The 26,203-nt window shown below is 36.5% G+C and overlaps 1 protein-coding gene across 7 annotated transcripts in view; it reads right to left on the bottom strand.

The window, feature by feature from the left end:
• CNTLN (centlein) overlaps positions 1–26,203 on the bottom strand; it is a 301,590-nt gene that overhangs the window by 74,773 nt on the left and 200,614 nt on the right. For all 7 annotated transcript variants that reach the window (XM_047700244.1, XM_047700246.1, XM_047700245.1 and 4 more), the window contains 2 exons: positions 16,720–16,811; positions 11,016–11,551 (listed from right to left, as the gene is read on the bottom strand). In XM_047700244.1, the coding sequence (XP_047556200.1) occupies positions 11,016–11,551; positions 16,720–16,811 (628 nt within the window). The remainder of the gene's footprint in view (positions 1–11,015; positions 11,552–16,719; positions 16,812–26,203) is intronic.

Below are 26,203 nucleotides of genomic sequence, written 5' to 3'. Positions count from 1 at the left end.
GTATCAAATCCCTAGTAATAGCACTTCTGTAGTATTTCTACCAAGTGTTAACTCAGGAAGCACATGCTTTAACAATGCCAAGGGTGGAAGCACTTACAACTTTCTGAGACAGGGCAGAAAGCTTTAACATTTCCGACAGAAAAGTTTTTCCTTCGTCTGGGACAATCTCTGAATTTCTGAGGCTGATCCCAGTTCCATCTCCTATGTCCATTCAATTCTGTAAAATGCCTGGTAAGCTCCAAATATATGCCAGGCACTTTTCCAGGCACAAAGGACAAAGTAGCAAGTGAAAAAAGGAGATAAAAATCCCTGCCCTGGGGAGCCTGGGTGGCTCAGTGGGTTAAGCCGCTGCCTTCGGCTCAGGTCATGATCTCAGGGTCCTGGGATCGAGTCCCACATCGGGCTCTCTGCTCAGCAAGAAGCCTGCTTCCCTCTCTCTCTCTCTCTCTCTGCCTTCCTCTCCGTCTACTTGTGATCTCTGCCTAAGTATAAATAAATAAAATCTTAAAAAAAAAAAAAATCCCTGCCCTTATGTACCTTTCATCCTAATGGGGTGGGTTCAGATAACAAGAAAAATAAGTAAAATCTCTATTATGTTAACAGCTGGTATTAATGGAAGGAAAATGAAAGTGCTGAGGTTGAGCAGAACACACAAATAAGTCCGATCCCTTTTCCATATGGATGATCTCTTAACTATTTGGATACCGTCATTTGATGCTTGAAACATCTCAAGAAAAACATCCCTAGCTTATTCAAATATTCCTATTATGTGTGTTTTTGAGATGCTTTTCCACCCTGGTCACTCTTGAATATGCTCTGCCTTATCTTCATGGAGCGTTATGTCCAGAATTCAATTTCATATTCCAAGTATACTATGTGAATTCCTTAGTAGAACTCCTGGTAGATGCAGACTAAAATTATGCAAGCTTTTCTGACATGTATATTGTACTGTAGACTCATACGAGATTTAATTAAAACCTCCTACAATATTTGTATGTATACTCTTGCAAAGTCCTATATTTTTCACACTGTATCATTGAGCAATTAGCAGTTTCCAGCTAAGTAACGGACCTTGCAGTCTCCTCATTACTCTATCTTCCCAATCTATTGCTATCTTCGGGGATTTTTATTCAATTTTGTAAAGTATTTTCTATACCTTTCAACATCATTTTATTCACAAATTTGACTAACATGCTTTGCTGAAATCCTGCTTTTCTTTCTCAAGGTATTAACAACTCTTTCTGATGATCACTCATCTCTGAAAGAGCATTGATAAATTGTATTTTTGTATCAACACCCACAGAATGAAGGCTGTGCCAGTGGCCTGGCCCACATCAGAAATCTGAATTAAGTCTGCTGCCCTTATGGTAAATACCTTACCATCAAGGAAAAAGCCCAATATATACCAATCACTACCCTCCAACACAACTTTAGCCAACTTACCTTACCCTAGACAACAGGACATACTGGCCTTATAAAAAAAAATCCCTGACCTCCAAGCTAACCATGCCCTGTTTTCTGCACTACTACTACTTCTTTTTTTTTTTTTTTTTAAAGATTTTATTTATTTATTTGAAGGAGGGTCAGAGGGAGAAGCAGGCTCCCACTGAGCACGGAGTCCGACATGGATCTCGATCCCAGGACTCCAGCATCATGACCTGAGCCCAAGGCAGATACTTAACTAACTGAACCACCCAGATGTCCCTGCACTACTTCTATAAAACTCCCTCTTTCCCAAAATCCTTAGGAAGAGTGTGCCACAGCTTGCTAGGCACAGTACTCCCCCAGTCCATGGACTGTTTTCTCTTGAATAAAGGACTTCAAACTTGTTACGAAATTATGTATTATTTTTGTCATTTGACAGCATGTCTTTATAATGCTGTTCAACTATGAGAAATGAACATTCATAAATACATGTTAATAAGCTAATAATTATATGATATAGTATTTTATATACATATATAAAGGACAAGGTTCTATTCTTCTCAGTTTTCAAGTACATTTCTTATATTTCAGACTATGAAAAGCTAAAAGAAATAGAATGTTCTAAAGTCCTGAGGCTCCACTGTGGGATTTCTAATTGTTTGAGAATTTTTTTGCAGCTGAGTGATTCCTGAGAATGTTCCGTCAGGCAGGAAATGTAACACTTAATCGTCCCAGTATAAAATCAAGTTTCACCACTAAGCAACTTAAATGACAATCTTATGTTTTAAGAGATACTGTGATACATCTCCCAAAATATGTGACCATCTGCACAAGCACTAATATGATGAAATTAGAACTGACTGTGTTACTTAGCTTTCATGTATTTATTCGTGTATATATATACTCACACATGAGTAAACCCCAGCACTTCTATTATGAAGAGTGGAAAGATCACCGGCTGAGACATAATTAGTAGCTGAAACTAGAATTTCCTTGAAGACATAGATAAATGCTTAGTGAGTTTTAAGCTGAGGAGGATTTTATCTCTAATGGCTTTTGAGAATGAGGAAGAAAACCTTAGAAAAAGTAAAAAAGAAATGGGAATGCAGATTTGGTCCTTCCTCACCTTCATCAATTTTTTTTTAAAGATTTTATTTATTTATTGGAGAGAGAAAAAGATCATGAGCGGGGAGGGGGGTGCAAAGGAAGAGCAATAAGCAGACTCTCCACTGAGCAGGGAGCCTGATGCAGAACTTGATTCCAGGACCCCGGGATCATGACCTGAGCCAAAGGAAGACACTTAAGTGACTGAGCTTTCCAGGTGCCCTGTTTTTAAGTTTTTATTACCAGCCTTAAGACAAGGGACTTGACCCAATGATCATTTAGAACAATGGCTCCCAAACTAGTCTACATATTGGAATTAGTTGGAGAGCTTCAAAAAATCGTGAAGCTTGTATCTCACCACAGAAGTTAAGATTTAATTGTTCTGGGGTGTGGTCTGTGTAAAGGCCACTTATAGGCACTCAACTTGAACAATGGAAAGCTGACTAAGGTAGAAGGGCCCACAGCAACCCCGTGGCTGAATACAAACAGGCCTATTAGGCGACCCACCTCAAAATATCCATATAAGCGCTAGCTGACCAAGGATGACCTACATCCAGACACAGTACCAGAAAAGTTAAATTCCGTATGTTCCCATACTTCCTCACCTTCCCCATTTAACTACAGCTCCCCACCAACTGCCTCATGCCAGACAGTCTCTCCTCCACAGCCCTGCTCACAATTCCCTCCAGGTGTATCCAATATTATTTCTCTCCCTTTTGTTCTGCCTCAGATGAATTCTTGGCTCCACATTTGGTGGCCCCCATCCAATTGGGAGATCCCAAAGTCTGAGCTTTGGAATTTTTTTTTTTTTAAAGATTTTATTTATTTATTTGACAGAGAGATCACAACTACACAGAGAGGCAGGCAGAGAGAGGAGGAAACAGGCTCCCTGCTGAGCAGAGAACCTGCCATGGGGCTCAATCCCAGGACCCTGGGATCATGACCTGAGCTGAAGGCAGAGGCTTTAACCCACTGAGCCACCCAGGCGCCCCTGAGCTTTGGAATTTTTATAAAATCAAGGTAATCCTAACAGAGCCAAGTAGGTTTGTACCTAAATAACAGCTAGCCCTAAGGACTCCCTTGACAATATGAAATAACAGAAATTATATTCATTATACTCAGAAGAAAAAATAGGATCTATCCTCCTCCACACCTATTTATCTCCAACTCCCTGTCTCTGAAGAAGATCCTTTGGATATCCGGGACCCTGTTTAAACCAGCCCCACCTCTCTGCAAATCTCTACAAAACCTGAATGTGGTTCTAAAAACAATTCGGAGGTCACCCATCTTTACCAATCCTGAGGCCTCACCTATTCAATCTCAGACTGCTTGTAGATATTGAGGCACTGGAAACAGAATTGTCCTGCACTTGAGAAAAAAAAGAACAATTTAAATTACCCTGGACCTCTAATAATAGGCAAATATGCCATCAAAACTCCATCTTGGAGAAAACTTATTTTCTCTATGCCTTTGTGATATAAGTTTTCTGCCCCCATCATCTATAGGACCTAAGAGCTATTCTTTAAAATGCAAACTTTGCGGAGGAGTTCCTCATCAAAAAAGAAAAGTGGGGTGGATATTTGGAAAATTGGGCAACTGAAAAACTAAAGACCCAATTTTATTTTTGCTTTTGATTTTGTTTTTGCTTAAAACAAAAGTTGTTAAGGCTGGTATGATTCCTACTGCTTCCCTCTATGATTCTTTATCTGAATTCTCATGTTTTACTAAATCTCCTTCTGAACTGCCTTTCCAGTCTAAAGAGATTATTACCTTCACAATAACCACTCAAGACTGGGGGATATGCTCCTCAGCTATCTTTCACTCCTTGGCCAAAGGATGACTTAAGAGCCAAGTTAAAGAATTTATTAAACTAAGGAAGGATCATCAAAAGTTTTTTAAGTTGGGGCGCCTTCAGCTCAGGTCATGATCTCAGGGTCCTGGGATTGAGCCCCACATTGGGCTCTCTGCTCGGCGGGGAGCCTGCTTCCCCCTCTCTCTCTGCCTGTTGCTCTGCCTACTTGTGATCTCTGTCTTTGTCAAATAAATAAATAAAATCTTTAAAAAAAAAAGTTTTTTAAGTGGATTATCTCCTGCGATTAGTGGATAGATTAAAAAGGCAGAAAATTAGATGGAAATCTACCAGTCAGACTAAATTTATGAACAAGGCTGATATGCACCGCCTAATAGGACTTGGTTTTTGTTTTGTTTTGTTTTGTTTAGGGCTTCTCCTAAGCTAAATGTACCCAAAGGAAAGAAAAACATTCAACATAGTTGGATGGTTGTGTCAGTTCTTTGATATCATTTAGCAACAGCCCAATTCTTTGAGGAACTGAAGACAGCTATCCTTGTTTTACATATCTAGTCTTTACAGGACCATAGGTATGGCTCCAGAAACAATTCAAGGTCCACCAATCCTTTTTACTATTCCCTAAACTTTCCCTATTTGTTTCAAAAAGCTGGTAAATATTGGCCTTAGGAAACCAAAGTTCTTTTTAGAGGAACCTGCATTCCTTCCCCATACCTTTGAGATGCAAATATTCAACATATTTCATGGAGGTAATTCTTATCAAACGAGAGCAAAAGGGGGAAAGCTCATTTGAAATTTAGGCAAATGAAAAATCATGCGTCTTCTCCACAAATATTAGTAAATACAAACAAAAAGTCATCTGAAAAGAAACTTCACTCATTCCTACTGTTCTTTTACTAGTAAATTCTACATTATCATACATGTCTCCCAGCTAACATTGTGTGTCTGTATACGTACACTGTAGATATGTGATATTTTTCTGCCTCCAGATGGTATTACCAAAATTAATTTGTGAAAGACCTCTATTTAATTCACATAAAGAAAATTAAACATACACATAAACTGAATTCTCAGAAATGTAACAAAAATGGAGCCAAATGTGTTTCAAGTTCACATGACCTGGGATAATCTTTGATAAATAAAAACTAGTTTAAGTTCATTGGTATAATCAAAACTCTAATATATTAGCATTACCAACATTGAATATAATGCAGAAATACAACTTTTATTCTGCCTGGGTTTACTAATCAAGTAATTTCATGTTGCATCTCTTACAAAATTTGTCAGCAAGAAAAATAACTTGGGATGATGGCTGGCTGTGTCTAATGTCTCATGAAGTTTTCATGGGTAGTCTAAACATACTTGTTGGAAGTGAGTGATTCAGACAGATGTTAGTGGGTTAAGAGCGTTTAGATAAACTTTTTAATGGAAATTATATTTTATAGTATATGTACTTAAAACATAGTTTTACAAATACCTTTGGTAAGTTGAAACTTTAAAGTTTAGCTAAGTTAAATTCAATGGTGGAGAATGCACCATCTAGATCATTTCCAAATAAGATAAAATAATTACTAAACATAGGCTTATCTACTTTCAGCTTCATATTACACAGCAATTAAACAATTATTTGAATCTGTTAGTAAGCATGTCTTGTATCATACTGAAAGAATGCACTATTTTTAAAAAGGGGGGCATATGTTTGTAGAAATTATGGAATATAATTATAAATTTGACAATCTAAAGAATGCTGGTATAACACAGTTCACAATTGCTTACTTAGTTTTCACTAGAAAGTAAGGTTCTTCTTTAAGATTTTATTTGAGAGAGAGAGAATGACAGAGAGAGAGAAAGAGCAAAGGGGGGTGGAAGATCAGGGAGAGAAGCAGACTCCCCACTGTGCAGGGAACCCAATGCGGGACTCAATCCAGGACCCCAGGATCACGACTGGAGCTGAAGGCAGTTGCTCAACAACTGAGCCACCCAGGCATCCGAAATTAAGGTTTTTAAGGGTTAAGAATTCTAATTAGTAAATGTAACTAAAACTACTAGAAATAATAATCTTTTCTGAATGTAAGAAAAGTAGGATGTGTGTTTTCAGTAAAAAAAGGTATATGGAATAGAAATGCATTTTGTTGAAGGAAAGAAAGTATGTCCCAAAGTAAAACCGATTAATTATAAATGGGAAAGAAGAAAAACAGGACAAACCTGAAACTTGTAGAAAGTTTGTGGAAGGGAACCTTTAGAAAGGAACTAATGCATGGTTAGGACTGGCTAAGATTGGAGTTAATTTCATTGAGTGAACTTTAATATCAGAAGTAAGCTACTATAACTTTTCAGTTTGATTTTGTCTCTGGTAAAAGGACAACATTTTCTGACTATTGGTATATTCTTGGTAAGAGACAATGAAATGTTATTTACCTTTTAAAATAATGTACCCTGAAAGCAAAGATTTTGTGGTTTTTTTTAATCAAAATAATTCCCTGTGCTTCATTATTTTTATAATCAAGTTTTTTATTACTTATGTAAATCTAGTCCTTTAGATATAAAAATGGCTAAGTTTTGATGAGCACTGTGTAAGCTTCTATATTTGCCTGTGAAGTCTTTATAGTGTTGGTTAAATAGGTAACTAAGTACTAGCTCATGGTAAACTATGATCCTATTTAGTCAACTGTCCAAAACCTTTCGATATTTTTGACAAACTTCCCAAAATCAAATTCTAAATGAAGTCTCTGACCCAGAAGAAATTCTAAGATATTAAACATGATCCCTGGAACATCTTAAAAGTTACTAACCTAATTAGGTTGATTTAGTTCATTAAGTTACATGAGAAATACTGTCAAAACTGTGATGTTAAACTTATTTGATTATATTTTTGTAGATAAAAGTATCAATTTAAGTGTTCTGGAATTTGCATGAAACTCCTAAAAATCTGACCTGTCCTAGTATAAAGTTATCACTTATAGTTCTAGTTATTATCCTGAAGTACATATACCACAGAAATAACAACATTTCCTTATCAATTGCATTGTAATGAACTCTCAGCAGTTGGTTAACCATGGCCGTTTTTAACTCTGTCATTTTACACAGTTCTTGTTTTACTTTGAAATTTTAATAGTTTTTTTGTTTGTTTGTTTGTTTGTTTGTTTGTTTTTAAAGAGAGAGGAACCACAAGCTTATGGAAAAGGGGAGGGGTTGAGGAAGAGGGAGAGAGAACCTTAAGGGACGCTCCATGCCCAGTGAAGAGTCTGATGTCTTGACCGTGAGATCATGACCTAAGCTGAAATCAAGAGCTGAACACACATACACACACAAAAGAGTTGAACGCATAGCTAACTGAGCCATCCAGGTGCCCCTACTCTTAAACTTTTGCAGTAATATTTGGAAAATGCTTAATCTCCAAGAAGACTCATGGAAAATATTCTAAAATACCCGTTTCTTATAACTTTAAGATCATAAAACTGAACTGGGTAAGAGTTTCCAGAACTAATAGAAAAACTGATTCAAGCAGAATAAAAATTAGTAACATGGGACTTAATGAACTGATGAGAATGATTATAATTTTTGTGACTGTTTTATCATTAATGTTTTTAATGTTTTATTCTTCTAGATTTAAGAAAACCTCTTCTCTTAAACTAACAATGACTTACAACAATTTGGTAAAATGTGCCTTTTGTAAACAAATGGAAACATTTATCTTTTTCTCTCTAGGTAATCCCTCCAGAATTTGGAAACTCTTAGTAAATATTCTTATATTTTCATGGAAATCTTTTTTTCTTTTTCTTTTTCTTTTTTTTTTTTTTTTTGCGTAAATTCAGCAAGAATCTGTTCTCTTGTAACATGACAGAATTGGGAATATTGGGTATATTACCAAGGTTTTGACTGGCATGTCCTATTTGAGAGAAGCTTGCATAGATTCAAATATGACCAGACAGCTTTTAGGAACTAAGATGACTTTATGGAACCAATAAAACTCTTTAGGAAAACAGCCTCGTACCCCAGCAGCTTTTCCTGGTAAGGAAGGTCACTTCTTGCCAGGTGAAGAAACCTCAGGACATTTTGGGGACCTCAAGAAGAGAGAAATTTGGGGCTCCTGGGTGGCTCAGTGGGTTAAAGCCTCTGCCTTCAGCTCAGGTCATGATCTCAGGGTCCTGGGATCGAGCCCCACATCGGGCTCTCTGCTCAGCGGGAGCCTGCTTCCTCCTCTCTCTCTGCCTGCCTCTCTGCCTACTTGTGATCTCTCTCTGTCAAATAAATAAATAAAATCTTAAAAAAAAAAAAAAAAAGAAGAGAGAAATTTACCCAAATCTACAGCTATTGCAGGCACGTCTGGTGGCAAATCACTGGACTGGCATCTTGGTCTCGAGAAGCTTTGAAATTTCAATCTGAAACTCCTTATGAAAAATTCCAGTAAAGCAGATTTAAGAAGAGCCTATATGGTCAACCACTATTCTTTGCTGGACTTATGTAAATAATCAAGCCAAGTTTATTGAAATTGGGCTTATTTTGGATACCTTTAGTGGAAATTAGGGTGATTTTAAAGAGCTTAATTATATTTCAATAACCTACCTTTGTGGATATTAGATTCTAGTTCTTATTAATTGTCTCAAGGGTTTGTTGTCTATAAACTATACTGAATCCTGAATTCTTCTGGTTTCCTCAAATATTTGGCTATGACTCTCCAAACTAATGTTTATACTTTTGACTTGGAATCACTGAGATCTAAAGCTGCCTTTCCTCCATAAGTCCTGCAAACTAAAGCTAGGTCACTTGATACAAACATCAAAGAAACCACCACAAAAGCTCGTGTTTTGATAATCTTCATGCCTGTTGCTGTATGGGCAACTAAACAAACAATGACATCATCAGACTTATTTAAACTGCAGAAGATGCTTCAGCTTCTCTGCCTAGAAATGCCTTCTTTCTATTGGCTGACCTCAGGACTCAGGCTGGGTTTATAGTCTGCTCTAATCATTAACTTTCGTTTTAATTTTGCTTCCACAGGAATGCCTTTTTAAATGACTGATTTTTCACACAAAATAGGTCTAACTTTGGGAGCCCACCTGTAAGACTAACCTCCTAAAATAATACACAACTGTTTAACTAAACTGACCTATCCTCAGAACAGAGACTGGTTCCTTGAGATCCAGAGCAATCTATCAGTCTAGCCTCTGGCCTGTGAAACTTCTTGGGGAAGTTTCAAAGGTGGGATTACAGGGGAAGAGAGCTTGCCAACCCAAAATATGTCTCTTGGGCATAAGAATTACCTTTAAGAAACTGCAAACGCAGAACAAGTTCTGGAAATCAAGCAGATGTTACCTTTTTGTAAGAGACATTTACATGTATAAGGAAAATCTCCATTTGTGAGTGTGTCGCCTTCCTTGTACCAGGAAGAAATGGATGACTCTAAGTTTCTAAAAATTCTTGTCATGAAGAAGACAATGACTTAAATCTGCATAACAATCTTCCCCCTTATTTATTGTACTTTTCCTGATAACCTCCCATAACTGACTCTGACCCCATCTTCTTTTGTCTTCATCTGAAAACAGTATTTAAGGAGAAGATTTTGGCCATTTGGAGGACTTATTCAATTTTCTTGGGTCTCTCCCATGTAGGAAGGAGGTATGCATGTTATTGAACTTCTGTTCGTTTTCCTCCTGTTAATCTGTCTTATATCAACTTCATTATTAAACCAGTCAAGGAACCTTGAAGAAAGGAAAACTCTTTGACCCCTACACTATCTAGGGATATCTCAAATCTAAAACAGTTCTCTTTGGGGGATTAAAAACAAAACAACAAAAAAACAAACCAAAAAACTTGGGAAAATACATGCCATTATAAAACAAGACAGAATTATGGAAAATTGTTCAAATTGTTAGCAATTCTGGCAACAGTAAACTTTCCACAAAAGATGTGTTCTACTACCCTTTTGCCTTTGTGGTTTTACCGATGTGCTTCAAGTATGTATACGACTGTATAGCCAGGGGTAAGGAAAAGAAGTATTATAGATTTTTACTATTCCCCTGCTGCTATTCACTAGGTGTTATATAACTTAGGGCTAGGAATTTATAGAGCTTTACCTTTAAAGAATTAATTTCTAACCACCATTCAATTAAAGTTAGTACAATGACTTTGCATAAATACATACATGAAATAATTAGTGAAGATGGTTCTTAATTTAAAGGATGTTAAACAGCTTGTAGACATCTGGTAACAAGCTGAAATGGGTCATTCAAAATTTATCTAACTAAATTAAGGGGGGGAAATGTTTCTCCTCCCAGGTTGGCATGTCACAAGATAACTAAACCGACTTAGTAGGCTTGCCTGGGAATCCTTAGCTGTCAGTGGTGAATATGCAAAGGGCCAGCAAATTAAATCAACCTGCCAAACTGTCAATTTCAAGCCTCATGACTGCATGAAAATAGCATCACTGGAAGAAATCAAGCATTGCCTTCTTTTGGGTTTCCTGGCACCTATTCAAATACTCATGCAGTTGTGGCTAATTTTGCATGCAAATTTCAGTCAATAAGCTCAGAACAAGACCTCCCAAGATATTTCAAAGGATCTGACAGTATTTTTTCTGAATACCAAATCAACAGTAGTTGAAATTCAATCTCCATTTGCTGGTGCTTTACATATGCACAGTGTCCCCACCACAGAGCTAAGTTAATGAGAGCCTTACCCGCTCTCACTCACATCCTCCCAGCCGTCCTTGTTGAGGTTCTCAAACACACTGCTCATAACCTTGATGGAGTGATTGAGAACAGTGTGGTAACGACCCACAGAGCCCTTTTTCTTTGCGGCTTTCAATTTAACCTTGGTCGTTGTTGTCTTACAATCATATTGTCCAGACCTCACTTCGGTTGCGGCCATCTCAGATTTAGCTTTGTCTCCTGAATGCTGCAATTTCTCCACTGAATTCATCTGTTCTTCATTTTCATTTCTCAATCCATTAGCTTCAGCCACTTGTCTCCTTAGGGAAGTGACTTCTCTCTCCAGCTCACTGATTTTTACTTGAAGTTCAGCTTTATCTTTTTCTACTTCTTTACTCCCCCTTTGCAGCTGTTCTAGTTCTTTTTCTCTGCCCTCTGAATCTTCTTGTTGCTGTTTTAAGAGGGATTTCAGGAAGTCATTTTCTTTCATTAATTTTTTATTCCCTTCTTTTATTTTTCTTGACCCTTTCTCATAGGATTTTAGCCGATCTTCCAATTCAATAACCTAAACAGAAGAGTTTAATTTATTCTTTTAAAAGCCCAAAACTATAATCTGCTGTATACTTTTTTTTATCATTTCTAATTTATGAAAGTAAAATTATACTTAGCACAAGGACAAAATAAATCTAAAGCGCTCAATTTCTAAATAAATCTAAGGTGGTGTAGATAAATACATTACAAAATGCAATAATACATCTGTTGAATAAAGGACAGATGGTAAAAGAAGTTAAAATTCTACACAAAGTGATACAGAACTAAGTATGCTAATAAACTTCGCAGAGTTTTCTGAGGTAAGTGCTTTGGCTATATAGTCTATTTATTGTGAGAAATATTTTTAGAGAAAAGCAAATTATACAAAAAGTCTAAAAATAGATGCACAGAAAAACTTATTATTAACAATTTTCTTCAATATCTAACAATCACATAAAAAAATGATTACGTATATAAAATATAATCTACCAAGGCTGCTTTATTCTAAATTAGAAAAATGTAATTTTAGTAGTCATGAGGTCCTTAGTTTATATAATAAAGAAACATTTACTGAGAAAAAGTCTAACAACTTAAAATTAAAATTATTCCAAGACTGCATTCACTTATTTCAATAAGCATTGTTCACATTGTAGGACACAGAAATGAAAACATACAATTTTTTACCTTAAAAATTTTCAAAAACTATTTGGAAAGAAAGGCACTTGCAGAAATAAATCTGATAAAGGATAGGATCTAAGTGCCAGAAGTCTGGGCAAAAGGACAGAGCAATTAATTCTAAGCCATGAGTATGAAAATTTCAAGGAGGAGTTGATTTCAATTGAAATCATGAAAAATAATCACTATTGTTTGTAAAGTGCAGTTTACCATTTACAAGATGGTTTCATAAAGATGATCTCTTCTGATCATCTCAAAACCATGTGAAGTGGGTAGAGCCAATAATTATCTTCCCAGAGAGGAAAATAGAGACTCTGAAAACTTAAGTAATGCAGAGAAGTAAACATTTCCTGCTTCAAAATGGGATTCAAATTTAAGATTTTGTGCCCCTCCCACTATTCTACAAGCCATATGGGAAGAGTTACCCAGATACGCATGGAGATGAACAAAGAACTGGGGTCAAGCAAGAAACCTAAATGATTGGAACATCATATGGACTAATTTTTACTTTTAAAACAATTCTTCAAAGGACAAACATACTTGATGTACTGACAACCATTAACTTAAAATATTCCAGAAATCTACAAGATGAAACTTACTGGACTGAGTTACGGTGGTGAAGATATAAGCTGTTTCCTAGATATAATTTTCAGTCATTTCTGATTTATCTATCCTTCTACACCCCCTATTCTTCTTGTGAGGTCAACCTCCTTCATTTAATTCAGTAAGCTTCACCAATAGGTTATCCTGATTCAGGACATGGATATTTCCCAAAACAAATATTAAGGATCTCATCTAATTTAAATTTGTGATTCCATAGTATGATATATTCACCTACTGTTAGACCTGTTTCTTTATAAGGCTTACTCTTGAGCCGGAACAGAGGTATATGGAAGAGTTTGTACCAGACTATTACAGACCTCTGTGTACTTCTGTAAGAGAAATTCTATTGGTCCTTTACAGTGCAAATACTTTATTGAAGAGCTGGATAATGTGACGAAAAATAAGTGTTCAAGAACACATGATCTGTGGCTGAAAACCATTTACTTTTTCAAAATCATTCGATGCCAAATTTTATTCTCTATTTAGTAAAAAATACTACAAAATAAGGAGTATCACTTTTTTACAAACTCTGCAGTTTTTTAGTGGTTTTAATAACTACAAACAACAATATACTTTCCATGTGTATATTTTTAAATATTTTAGCATGTTAGATTCCATGATGGAGTAAGCAGAATAGACTGTATTTTTTTAAATCTATCTTGTGCAAATAAGAAATTACCTTTTTTTTTAAAAATTGATTTTGACAGTGTTGATATAAAAGTATTTAAGGAACAGTGTGGTCTTGGGGAAATTAAATTTTGTTCTGGTCTCTATCTTACTTCCAGTTCAGGTTATCTTAACCTGGTAAAATATTTAACCTATTTTAAAGTTCCCTCATTTGTGAAATGGGAATAGTAATATTTATCTTGCAGATTTTAAGTATTAAATATGATCACACACAACAGTTCCTGGTAGACAGCCAGGTCGAAACAGTTTATCACCATCACCATCATCATTATTGTCTCTATTATTATTAATCACAACAGCCACTTAATAAAATTACTTTAGCTGAAATATAATTACTTACACTAAATATTGCTGAATTAGCCAGTAAATCAACATGTTAAAAACAAATGTAACAAACATATTGAATATGAGATTTCAATTCTGGAAATTAGGATTATCTTTTTCTTTTGACTAAAATCCATTTATTTATTTATTTATTTATTTTAAAGATCTTATTATTTATTTATTTATTTGACAGACAGAGATCACAAGAGGCAGGCAGAGATGGGGAGGGGGGAAGCAGGCTCCCTGCTGAGCAGAGAGCCTGATGCAAGGCTAGATCCCAGGGACCTGGGATCATGACCGAAGCTGAAAGCAGAGGCTTTAACCCACTGAGCCACACAGGAGCCCCTAAAATCCATTTACGTTTGGATGCAACTCAGAAAAATTTTATGTACCACTGGAAAAATGTCTGTTTAAAGACTGTTACATTTAAAATGTTTAAGTCTGTTAACTGCCTAATGTGAATCCATGTTTAATCGTAAAAACTGGTCAAAATTATTTGCACTTAAGTTGAAAATGGAGGAAAAGTAACAAAACAGAGACACCACTGCCTTTTTTTTTTTTTTTTTTTTTTTAAGTTTTTATTTATTCAAGAGAGAGCAAGCCAGCACAGAGGGAGAGTGACAGGGCTAAGTCACTGAGCAGAGAGCCTGATTCAGGGCTCATTTCCAGGACCCTGGGATCATGACCTGAGCTAAAGGCAGATGCTCAATGACTGAGTCACCCAGGCGCTACTACTACTTCTAAAAACTTGAGAAAAGGAAAGCCGATAACATATATTAAAATGTCCTTCAAGGGATGCCTGGGTGGCTCAGTGGGTTAAGCCTCTGCCTTGGGCTCAGGTTATGATCTCAGGGTAATGGGATCGAACCCAGCATCGGGCTCTCTGCTCAGTGGGGACCCACCTCCCCTCCACCCCTGCCTGCCTCTTTGCCTACTTGTAATCTCTCTGTCAAATAAATAAAAATAAAAGATCTTTAAGATGTCATTCAAGGTATACTCTTAAAAATTACTGTTAAACTGATGTTAAGCCTCCAGAAACAAAAAGCAAAATTTCAATATATATTTGAGAAAGAAAGTCAAGGGATTTTTAAAAAGGCATTTGGTTTGTCTGTAAGTCAACTCAAGTGCGTACTTTTCCTCCAGTACTGATCGTTTAAATAATTTACCAAAAAAGATGGCCCCTTTCAAAACTGAAATAAAACACTTGACTTTGCAAAGTGTCTGTAATAGTTTGTTAGTGCTGCCTCAGAAAATACCACAGAGTGGGTAGTTTAAACCTCAACAATCTCATTTTAACTTAATGAACTCTTTGAAGACCTCATCTCCAAATACTGTCACATTCTGAAGATACTAGGAATTGGGACTTTGACATAATAAAATTGAGTGAGGGGGAACTCAATTCATACCATTCAGGCCATAACAGTGTGAAATGTTAATATATTATTAGAAATAATTTTGTATGTTTTATTTCTACTATATAAACATTGTTTTCATGTTGTTGCTATCTTTTAAACCTATTTTGAATGAATTTTACAATACATCCTTTTAAAATGAGGAAACCCAACTTAAAAAGGTTAAATCATGACTTGTACAACTGCATTAGGCTAATATTTTTTAAAAGTGACAAATTAGTGATAGTCCAATGCAAATAATTCCTCTTGGCTTTTCAGGACTATGGTAGTAGCCATTTATGGCAGCTGGAATGAAATAATGGATTTCTTTAGGGTTTCTACCCTAAGGAAATAGTAGGTAGTAGTATGGTATTATGTAGTCATAGAGAGAAAAATTATAGAAACCCCAGCAAACAAAAATGTCAATGTGAAACAAAGAAAATAAGCTAATGCAAACTGTTTGACATTCCAGCTGATAATGCATACATTAGTTCAATTACTCATTTTGCCTTAAGATAAATGACTGTGAGTATTTCTTATTCTGTATGTTGTATTAACCTGTTATGTGTTATTCAGTAATAATGAGATGACAGCCTTTGTTACCTGACGTTGGGCAAGTGTTAGAAGTAGAAGAGATGACATCATCTGTTGTAAGTCACTAGATTTCCTATAAGTCAAGTCACAGATGCAAGAAATATAAGTAGTCACATTTTTTGTTTATATATGTTTATATATTTGTGTATTTCGAACTTTATCTGAGTATCCAGTATAGCAAATGATAACCAGGCATAGGATAAACCTTAAAAAATATTTTCTTTATAAGAATAATAACGAGTGCTAAAATGAAATCAAGTCAACTTAATGGGTCTTGTATTTACATATAAAAATATGAATTAAGTATAAAATTATAAAGATAGATGTTAAGATTTTTAAAGAACATCTTATTATTAATTATAGGATGATATAAAGTGACTGCAGGGTTTATATGAGTAGTTCTGTTAAAATAGGGAGAGTGATCCTAAATTATATGGGCATAAATTTCTATCTAAAATGAGATAAGTCATGTATATTTGTAAGTTTAAAATTAAATTACAAACATATTATCATTTTACTTCGCTGAAGCTAAAACTATGCTCAGTTTTAATAGTTCAAATATTGCAAATCTATATGCCTTTTGAAGTATAAGAGTCTCATCATGTCCCATTTTAAAGTGAAACTGTTAATTTATAACTAATAAGCACATATAGTATAAATTTTTATAATTTCCATTGTCATGTTCTTCATTTCATCTCTGAAGATATTTTTAATCTATGTCAACAGAAGCACAAGTGTTTTCCACATTTATTTCACTAACATTGATTTTTTTTTAACCCGTTTTGGCAAGCAAATGATTTTGAATTATGAATTTAAATTAAGGATTCACACAAGGTTTAAGTTCATGAGACTTCGTTTTAAAATACAATCCTTTATGTTAAAATTCAGATTTAACTTCCTCAGCTCAATATCTTAAAGATTAGACTACCTTTTGCAATGTCTGCTCCGACATTTCTTTCCCATTCTTCTCTGGAGTACTCTTCTTGACCCCATCATCTTCACCATATCTACAGAGTTGTTCTGTGAGAGAATAAATAATATGTTATGGTACCTCATTTTAAGGAAAAGGGTTCTAAGTTTCTCAATTGTGAACAATCTAGTCTATTTTATTGCTGACTATTTGGCTGAGAACTAAATGGTGACCTTTTCCAAGATTTTCAATCACATAATTATGTACCTTTGTAGTGTCTTTTTTTTTCCCAGTGTAAGATTTTCAAAGGTACAACAGATCTTCAGGTTAACAATGCTATACTTTTATTCCTATTTTCATTCTTTTGTAGACTATTCCCCCTTTGCCTTAAAAGCAGAATTCCCTGCCCTCTTATCTATACAGTCACTACTAGTTTTGTTCTCTGGATCTTGTTCCCTGCCAGGAGGATCAGAGTGATTGCTGAACAAAGCAAACACTAACCGAATTAGGGTGGATTGAAACTGTAACAGCCCCTACCACCACCTTTTTTTCATGTAAAAGATCATGCACCGAGCAGAGTAAACCATAAAAATCACATTTCCAGAAAAACTGTCACTTTACAACACATAGAAACCCAGGTAAGAGGTGAAATTGTTTCTATAAGTAATTCCTATACTGACCATGCCAGTGACTACCAAAACCTTTTCAACCAAGCAAAAATATACAAGCAACGTATCAAAATTAAAGGAAAAAAAAAATCATAAAATTTCAGTTAATACTAGTAAAATTTAAATACATTAAAAGTTATAAATAAATGCCTTCTAATCAAGTAAATTATTGTGACAAATTTAGTATTTTCTTACTGAATTAGTTTTAGGATACAGCATTTCTTAAGGAATCAAAAGAAGGGCAAAAAAGAATACATAAAGCTAAAAGGATACATATCTGTGTTAGACTGAGGTGATTTTGCTTTAAAGTATGCTTGGCTGCTGTAGGTCAGTGTAAAACTTTGATTTATCAACAAAGGAAAAAGAAAACAATATTATTCTCTGTAGAGTAGAAATCCTCTTGGTATAAGCAGTGACTAACAAGTTTGTTAGAGTGAATTAGGCATTTCTTTTGTCTTTGAAACATGACATATCCAATTAAAACTTCTGCACTCATGAAATAAATAGAACACTATCCTAAGGATAATAAAAGGTAGAATAGGTAGAATTTGCCACCTGGGGAATATGTACCTTTACCTTGATAATAATCTATTGGTTCCCAAGTTTCTTTTTCTAGTCCCCTAACACCATGGTGCTGAATTCATTTACAACACTCTTTCAGCAATATAGAAATAATATGCAAATACTATTCAGCTGTTCAAGTCATTTAAATATCTGCTATAGTTCTAAGTGAAACATTTACTCTTAAAAATAAGAAACTATTTCTATGCTCAAAGAGCATAGGATGCTAAAAATAGCAAAATAACTCCAATAAAATAAATGCCAAAGACTGATTTAAAAATGGATTTGATTGCTGTTTTGTGTTTCTGGGTGTGTGCAAAAGTCCACTGGTGGATGGGTTGACCATGCTCACTTGTGATTTTCTGTTGAAAACTTTAGTTTTGTACCTTCACAGGTTTTCAAAGAATACTCAAGTAGCTAGACCCAAGTGATGGAGGGCAGCAAGAAACCGGCTCTGCCCCTTGATTCTCCTCCCAATCAAGATTTATTTTTAATGCTTTAGTTTTAAATGCCTTACTTTTATTTTTACTATAAAAATTCATGATTTATATTCCTTCCCAGGAGGTTCTTCCCTCTCCACTTTCTTTTAACATTGCTTATTTATAATAGTTTACACTTATCCTTCCTTCTCTGTTTTTCTTTTCTCTTAATTCTCTTAGATTACCTGAGCAAATTTAATTCTTCTGCAACCTTTTCCCCTCCTGGTAGATTCTTTTAGCTATTTTCTCAAGTTATTTTTAAAAATCTATTCTCATGGGGCGCCTGGGTGGCTCAGTGGGTTAAGCCGCTGCCTTCGGCTGGGTCATGATCTCAGGGTCCTGGGATAGAGCCCCGCATCGGGCTCTCTGCTCAGCGGGGAGCCTGCTTCTCCCCTCTCTCTGCCTGCCTCTCTGCCTACTTGTGATCTCTCTCTCTCTCTCTCTCTCTCTCTCTCTCTCTGTCAAATAAATTAATAAATAAAATTTTCAGAAAAAAAATTTAAAAAATCTATTCTCATTATGAGGGGTTATAGGAAATGCCACCCTAAAATATGCCGCCTCAGTATTTTGAGCTGTAGGTACTCGAAAAACAGCAAATGCTTTTGGTTTATACTCTGATATCACACTATGGTAGATTATTAGTCAGCAAATCCTTATTCCACTCTCCTCTGCCTTCATGGGTGGAGTACAGATTCCCACTCCACTGATGCTGAGCTTGGCCGTATGAGATGCTTTGACCAAAGGAATGTGAGTATACATGAGAGTGTGCCTGTTATAAACCTAGAACTTAGGTATTTCCCCTCTCCCCATGGAAATTTCCAGTATCTGCTTTGAAAAGAATATGCCCAGATAATCACTGGGCCTGAGACATGTGGACTCAAGTGAGCCCAATATGCTCCAGACAAACACAGAAATGCAGCCTGAAGTACATCTGCTCCAGCTGATCCACAGAAACCATCAGCAAAAAAATAACGTATACTATTGCAAGTCATTAAATTTTTGTGGTTCTTTATACAGTAGCTAAAGCCGTCAGGTACAGAAATTGATAATGATAAGTGAACACTGCTATCATAAAAACCTAAATGATGTGGCATTGATTTGGGGGCTGGTGGTGGGTGCCAAAGAATGTTCTAGGAGCTGCGAAAATGGCGACCTGAGTTATACAGTGGCAAACATTTGGCAAAAACTGCCATCTGACATAACATGGAAGACAAAAAATGTAGTTGATAAATTTGTAACAATGAATGAGGAAGTTCCAGTGTCGAATGGGGTGACTGTTACTGGCTGCATTTGACTAGGTTCTAGAGGAAAGAACTGAGCTCAGAAAGGAGCAGCCACAGGCATAGAGAGAAGTACATACGTTCCAGTACTTTCAGGGTCGGAAGTGAAAGTGTTTCTCACCATATCAAAGGAGCTAACACAGACACACTGGCAGGAAAGGCCAAATCCAAGATATTGACATTAAGCCTCTGGGTGTGACTGTCATGCCTGTTCCTAACAATCTCTGAAAGTAATAATGTGACGCTTGGTAGATACTTGCAGCTGGACAATAGGGCTTTCAGAAAATTTACGGGTGAGGGCCTAACAAGTCTGAAATATGCCCCCAACCCACCATAGAAACTCATACAGATAAAGACATATGAATTGTCGCTAGCTGTATTTAATAAAATGACTTATTTTAGCCAAAGAATGTGGATAAAAGTTACAATATGTCAGTTTCAAATCTAGGCTTAAGAGGCTCTGTATGTTCATACTTGTCCCCTTGTAGCCCAGAAATAGACATGTAGAGCAGAGTAAATTCTACCTGCAGCCTGAGAAAGAGCTGGACTAGATGACCCACAGCAAGGAGAACTGCTTCAGCCAATCCACACACCCACATACAAAAAGGAAAAAAAAACCAGGCTTGCTGTTGTTTGTGAGTGTGTTTTCACAATAGGCCTTTAGTTTTCAATGAAGAACACCATGAACAGTGTTTTTACGAACATACTCATGCATTTGTGATAAAGACCAAGGATTCCTGCTCCAAACCTCATCTTTTAACTGATTTTTCAGGCCTGATCATAGGTATTATATGCTTTACCTAGTATGCCCCATGACGTAAGCTGACCTCCCCAACAGGACCTAGTACACAGCTAATGAACTATGGTCCCTGAAGGGAGTTACAGTCAAGGGCTCAAGTTCCCTCTGGCCAACCACACTCTTATGCATATCTGTGTTCCTAGCCTAAGAGCCTCCACCAGGCCTCCATGTGAAGACCTCCTTACTGGCAGCCCATTGGCTGAGGCCTTCTTCATGTGCCTCTGCCAAGAACTCCTTATTTGGTGGCTGCGGTAGAGGTAACATTTTTCTTCCATCTATCTGACTCAGTACTCAGTCCTTTTCCTCTCTCACCTTCCTCCTTCCTTCTCCCCCAAGACCCAGGTCAATAAAAATACAGGAGACTTTAGCTCAAGATTCCTTTGGCTGTAAAACAACACCTTTGTCTGTGCTAATCCATCTGATCCTCAACTGGTGTGCGGTTCTAGGGGGGAGACAGAACAGAGGAGTTGGCACTTTCTCCACGTTAGCCTCTTGCTTACATGGTAAGTGATTAAAGGCTTGACTGTTACTTTCACTTTGACTTATTATTTTAAATCAGCTACGTGGACACCTGGCAGCTCAGCTCTCTCCAGCTCAGCTGAGCTCCTAACAGAGATATTATGGGATTGTAAGAGATTCACTACAGTATGAATTGCAATTTTCAGTAAGGAGGAATTTAGTGTGGTAGGGGCTTAAGGTGCTCATGTGGGAAGTAAGAGGAGACAGAACTGACTTGAGAGGAAAGGTAGTGAGTTTTTTCTAAAAACATGCATAAATTTTGAAATCTTTGAAAAAATAGCCAGGGGAAAATAGGTAGTAAGAAATAAAAAAATACATCTGGTACACAGAAAAAGGTTATTCTTCATAGAGATTTGGGATTTTAATCCAGGGAAAACATGTTCAATGACAATAAAAGGAAGTACCAGGGTACCAGATTTACCTGTCCATGTGGAACTAAAACTAGAGAAAATGATGAAAAAGTGGTTCTCAGACAGTGGGCATAAGACAATGGAAGGTAGTCATCCCTGAGAGAGGGCAAACAAAGGAGTGAACTCAATCATTGCTCCTGTGTACTGCCTAGAGAGCTTCCAGGTCATAGCACAAAAATAAAGGACTAAATGGAATCTGGTGATCTTCAATTGCAGTGACAGACCCCAGAGTCCAGGGAGGCCAAGGAAGCTCGGGTTTGCAGGGTAAAGTACCAGAGAACACAAATCAGAGATAGGGAGAGCTCTGAAGATCTACAGAGGGCACCCCTCAAATCTCCAGCTAAGTACTGATCAGCACACAAATGTGTATAAACAACCCCAAAAAAGAACCACCTAAAAGGATTAGAGGAAACAATCTTCAAAATTCACACAGGCCCAAGAATAGTTCCTTTTCCCCAGAGAAAAGAGTAGAAAAAAATTACATGTTATGTATCTTTGCAAATAGATAAGAGTGACAGGAGAATTAGCACTGGAAGTAATTTAAGTCAGAAGAGAGTGGAGCACATTTTTTTTAAGTATCAAAAGGAAAAAAACCCCACCAATGAAGGATTCTATACTCGATGAAAAGATCTTTCAAAAATGAAGACAAAATAAAGACTGCTTTTACAGGTTTATAAAAGCTAAAAGAATTCATCACCAGCAGATGGGCAGTATATAAATATTAAAGGAAGTCCTTTAGGAAAATAGAAACTGACACCAAATGTAAATTGGGATCTAAATGAAGGAATGAAGAGCAGCAGAAGTTGTTCTTAGTAAAGATAAGAAGCACCAGATGGATGTCAGGTAAGGCCAAATATCAGTGTAAATCTTGGTAATCACCCCTTCCAGAACAGGAAACACTCTCTAGTAGGTGGAATGAAATGAATCTTCAGGAAAATACAGACTTAAAATCCAGTCGGGAAGAAAACACAATCAAAGAAAAAAAAAAGAACTTGTCAAAAACCTGAATTTAATAAAAAAGCTCAGAAAATCAATAATAAGACTTACAAAGGAAAAAAAAGTGGGAATTTAAGAGTTGAAGCAATAAATTAAGAATAGGAAAATATGGGGCGCCTGGGTGGCTCAGTGGGTTAAGCCGCTGCCTTCGGCTCAGGTCATGATCCCAGGGTCCTCGGATCGAGCCCCGCATCGGGCTCTCTGCACAGCGGGGAGCCTGCTTCCCTTCCTCTCTCTCTGCCTGCCTCTCTGCCTACTTGTGATCTCTCTGTCAAATAAATAAAATCTTTAAAAAAAAAAAAGAATAGGAAAATATCACTGTATATTTAATAGAAATATTATAAATATTAGAGAGAACAAAGGGAAGAAGATGTGTGTGTGTGTGTGTGTGTGTGTGCGTGCATGTATAGAGAGAGAGAGGGAGAGCATTCAAAATTGAAATACTGATGAAGGAAAAGTCTTTAGATAAACTGAATGCATAAGAAAAAGATAAAGACTGGGGCGCCTGGGTGGCTCAGTGGGTTAAGCCGCTGCCTTCGGCTCAGGTCATGATCCCAGGTCCTGGGTTCGAGCCCCACATTGGGCTTTCTGCTCAGCAGGGAGCCTGCTTCCTCCTCTCTCTCTGCCTGCCTCTCTGCTTACTTGTGATTTCTCTCTGTCAAATAAATAAATAAAATCTTTAAAAAAAAAAAAGAAAAGAAAAAGATAAAGACTAAAGAATTAAAGAGATATACACGAAACCCAGATGAAAAGTAACCAAACATAAAGACAACTGATATCCTAGAATTAGAGTATAAAAAAATGGAATATGCAAAAATACATTACCTTGTAATACAGGAATATATTAACTGACAAATTATAAATTACATGGATAATCCAAAAATATGATTTAGAACAAAGTATATCAAGAAGTATATCATTTTATTTAAATTTTGTGGCACAAACTAAAAATTCACATAGCAAAAGAAAGTCACGATCAGAAAGGAACAGAGACAATATACAGGAATAGTCACCTTACAGGCAATACAATGGCACTAAATTCTTATCTCTCAATAGTTACCCTGAATGTTAATGGGCTAAATGCCCCCATCAAAAGACACAGGGTATCAGAATGGATAAAAAAACAAAACCCATCTATATGCTGCCTACAAGAAACTCATTTTAGACCCTAAGACACCTCCAGATTTAAAGTGAGGGGGTGGAAAACAATTTACCATGCTAATGGACATCAGAAGAAAGCAGGAGTGGCAATCCTTATATCAGATCAATTAGATTTTAAGCCAAAGACTATAATAAGAGATGAGGAAGGACACTATATCATACTCAAAGGATCTGTCCAACAAGAAGATCTAACAATTTTAAATATCTATGTCCCTAACGTGGGAGCAGCCAACTATATAAACCAATTAATAACAAAATCAAAGAAACACATCAACAGTAATACAATAATAGTAGGGGATTTTAACACTCCCCTCACTGAAATGGACAGATCATCCAAGCAAAAGATCAACAAGGAAATCAAGGCCTTAAATGACACACTGGACCAGATGGACATCACAGATATATTCAGAACATTTCATCCCAAAGCAACAGAATACACATTCTTCTCTACTGCACATGGAACACTCCCCAGAATAGATCACATCCTGGGTCCTAAATCAGGTCTCAACCGGTATCAAAAGATGGGGATCAGGGGCGCCTGGGTGGCTCAGTGGGTTAAGCCGCTGCCTTCGGCTCAGGTCATGAACTCGGAGTCCTGGGATCGAATCCCGCATCGGGCTCTCTGCTTAGCAGGGAGCCTGCTTCCTCCTGTCTCTCTGCCTGCCTCTCTGCCTGCTTGTGATCTCTCTCTGTCAAATAAATAAATAAAATCTTTAAAAAAAAAAAAAAGATGGGGATCATTCCCTGCATATTTCCAGACCACAATGCTCTGAAGCTAGAACTCAATCACAAGAGGAAATTTGGAAAGAACCCAAATACATGGAGACTAAACAGCATCCTTTTAAAGAATGAATGGGTCAACCAGGAAATTAAAGAAGAATTGAAAAAATTCATGGAAACAAATGATAATGAAAACACAATGGTTCAAAATCTGAGAGACACAGCAAAGGCAGTCCTGAGAGGAAAATATATAGCGGGTACAAGTCTTTCTCAAGAAATAAGAAAGGTCTCAAGTACACAACCTAACCCTACACCTAAAGGAGCTGGAGAAAGAACAAGAAAGAAACCCTAAACCTAGCAGGAAGAGAGAAATCATAAAGATCAGAGCAGAAATCAATGAAATAGAAACCAAAAAAACAATAGAGCAAATCAACGAAACTAGGAGCTGGTTCTTTGAAAGAATTAATAAGATTGATAAACCCCTGGCCAGACTTATCAAAAAGAAAAGAGAAAGGACCCATATAAATAAAATCATGAATGAAAGAGGAGAGATCACAACGAACACCAAAGAAATACAGACAATTATAAGAACATACTATGAGCCGCTCTACACCAACAAATTTGACAATCTGGAAGAAATGGATGCATTCCTGGAGACATAAATTACCACAACTGAACCAGGAAGAAATAGAAAACCTGAACAGACCCATAACCAGTAAGGAGATTGAAACAGTCATCAAAAATCTCCAAACAAACAAAAGCCCAGGGCCAGACGGCTTCCCGGGGGAATTCTACCAAACATTTAAAGAAGAACTAATTCCTATTCTCCTGAAACTGTTCCAAAAAAAAGAAATGGAAGGAAAACTTCCAAACTCATTTTATGAGGCCAGCATCACCTTGATCCCAAAACCAGACAAGGATCCCATCAAAAAAGAGAACTACAGACCAATATCCTTGATGAACACAGATGCAAAAATTCTCACCAAAATACTAGCCAATAGGATTCAACAGTACATTAAAAGGAATATTCACCACGACCAAATGGGATTTATTCCAGGGCTGCAAGGTTGGTTCAACATCCACAAATCAATCAATGTGATACAACACATTAATAAAAGAAAGAACAAGAACCATATGATACTCTCCGTAGATGCTGAAAAAGCATTTGAAAAGTACAGCATCCCTTCCTGATCAAAACTCTTCAAAGTGTAGGGATAGAGGGCACATACCTCAATATTATCAAAGCCATCTATGAAAAACCCACCACAAATATCATTCTCAATGGAGAAAAACTGAAAGCTTTTCCGCTAAGGTCAGGAACACGGCAGGGATGTCCGTTATCACCATTGCTATTCAACATAGTACTAGAAGTCCCAGCCTCAGCAATCAGACAACAAAAGGAAATTAAAGGCATCCAAATCGGCAAAGAAGAAGTCAAACTATCACTCTTTGCAGATGATATGATACTATATGTGGAAAACCCAAAAGACTCCACTCCAAAACTGCTAGAACTTGTACAGGAATTCAGTATAGTGTCAGGATATAAAATCAATGCACAGAAATCAGTTGCATTTCTCTACACCAACAACAAGACAGAAGAAAGAGAAATTAAGGAGTCAATCTCATTTACAATTGCACCCAAAACTATAAGATACCTAGGATTAAACCTAACCAAAGGGACTAAGAATCTATACACAGAAAACTATAAAGTACTCATGAAAGAAATTGAGGAAGACACAAAGAAATGGAAAAATGTTCCATGCTCCTGGATTGGAAGAATAAATATTGTGAAAATGTCTCTGCTACCTAAAGCAATCTACACATTTAATGCAATTCCTATCAAAGTACCATCCATTTTTTTCAAAGAAATGGAACAAATAATCCTAAAATTTATATGGAACCAGAAAAG

This window comes from Lutra lutra, chromosome 13 (assembly GCF_902655055.1).
Source record: "Lutra lutra chromosome 13, mLutLut1.2, whole genome shotgun sequence".
Lineage (NCBI taxonomy): Eukaryota > Metazoa > Chordata > Mammalia > Carnivora > Mustelidae > Lutra > Lutra lutra.
Note: the sequence above shows the minus strand (reverse complement) of the source record. Positions and strands in the feature narration are given on the sequence as shown.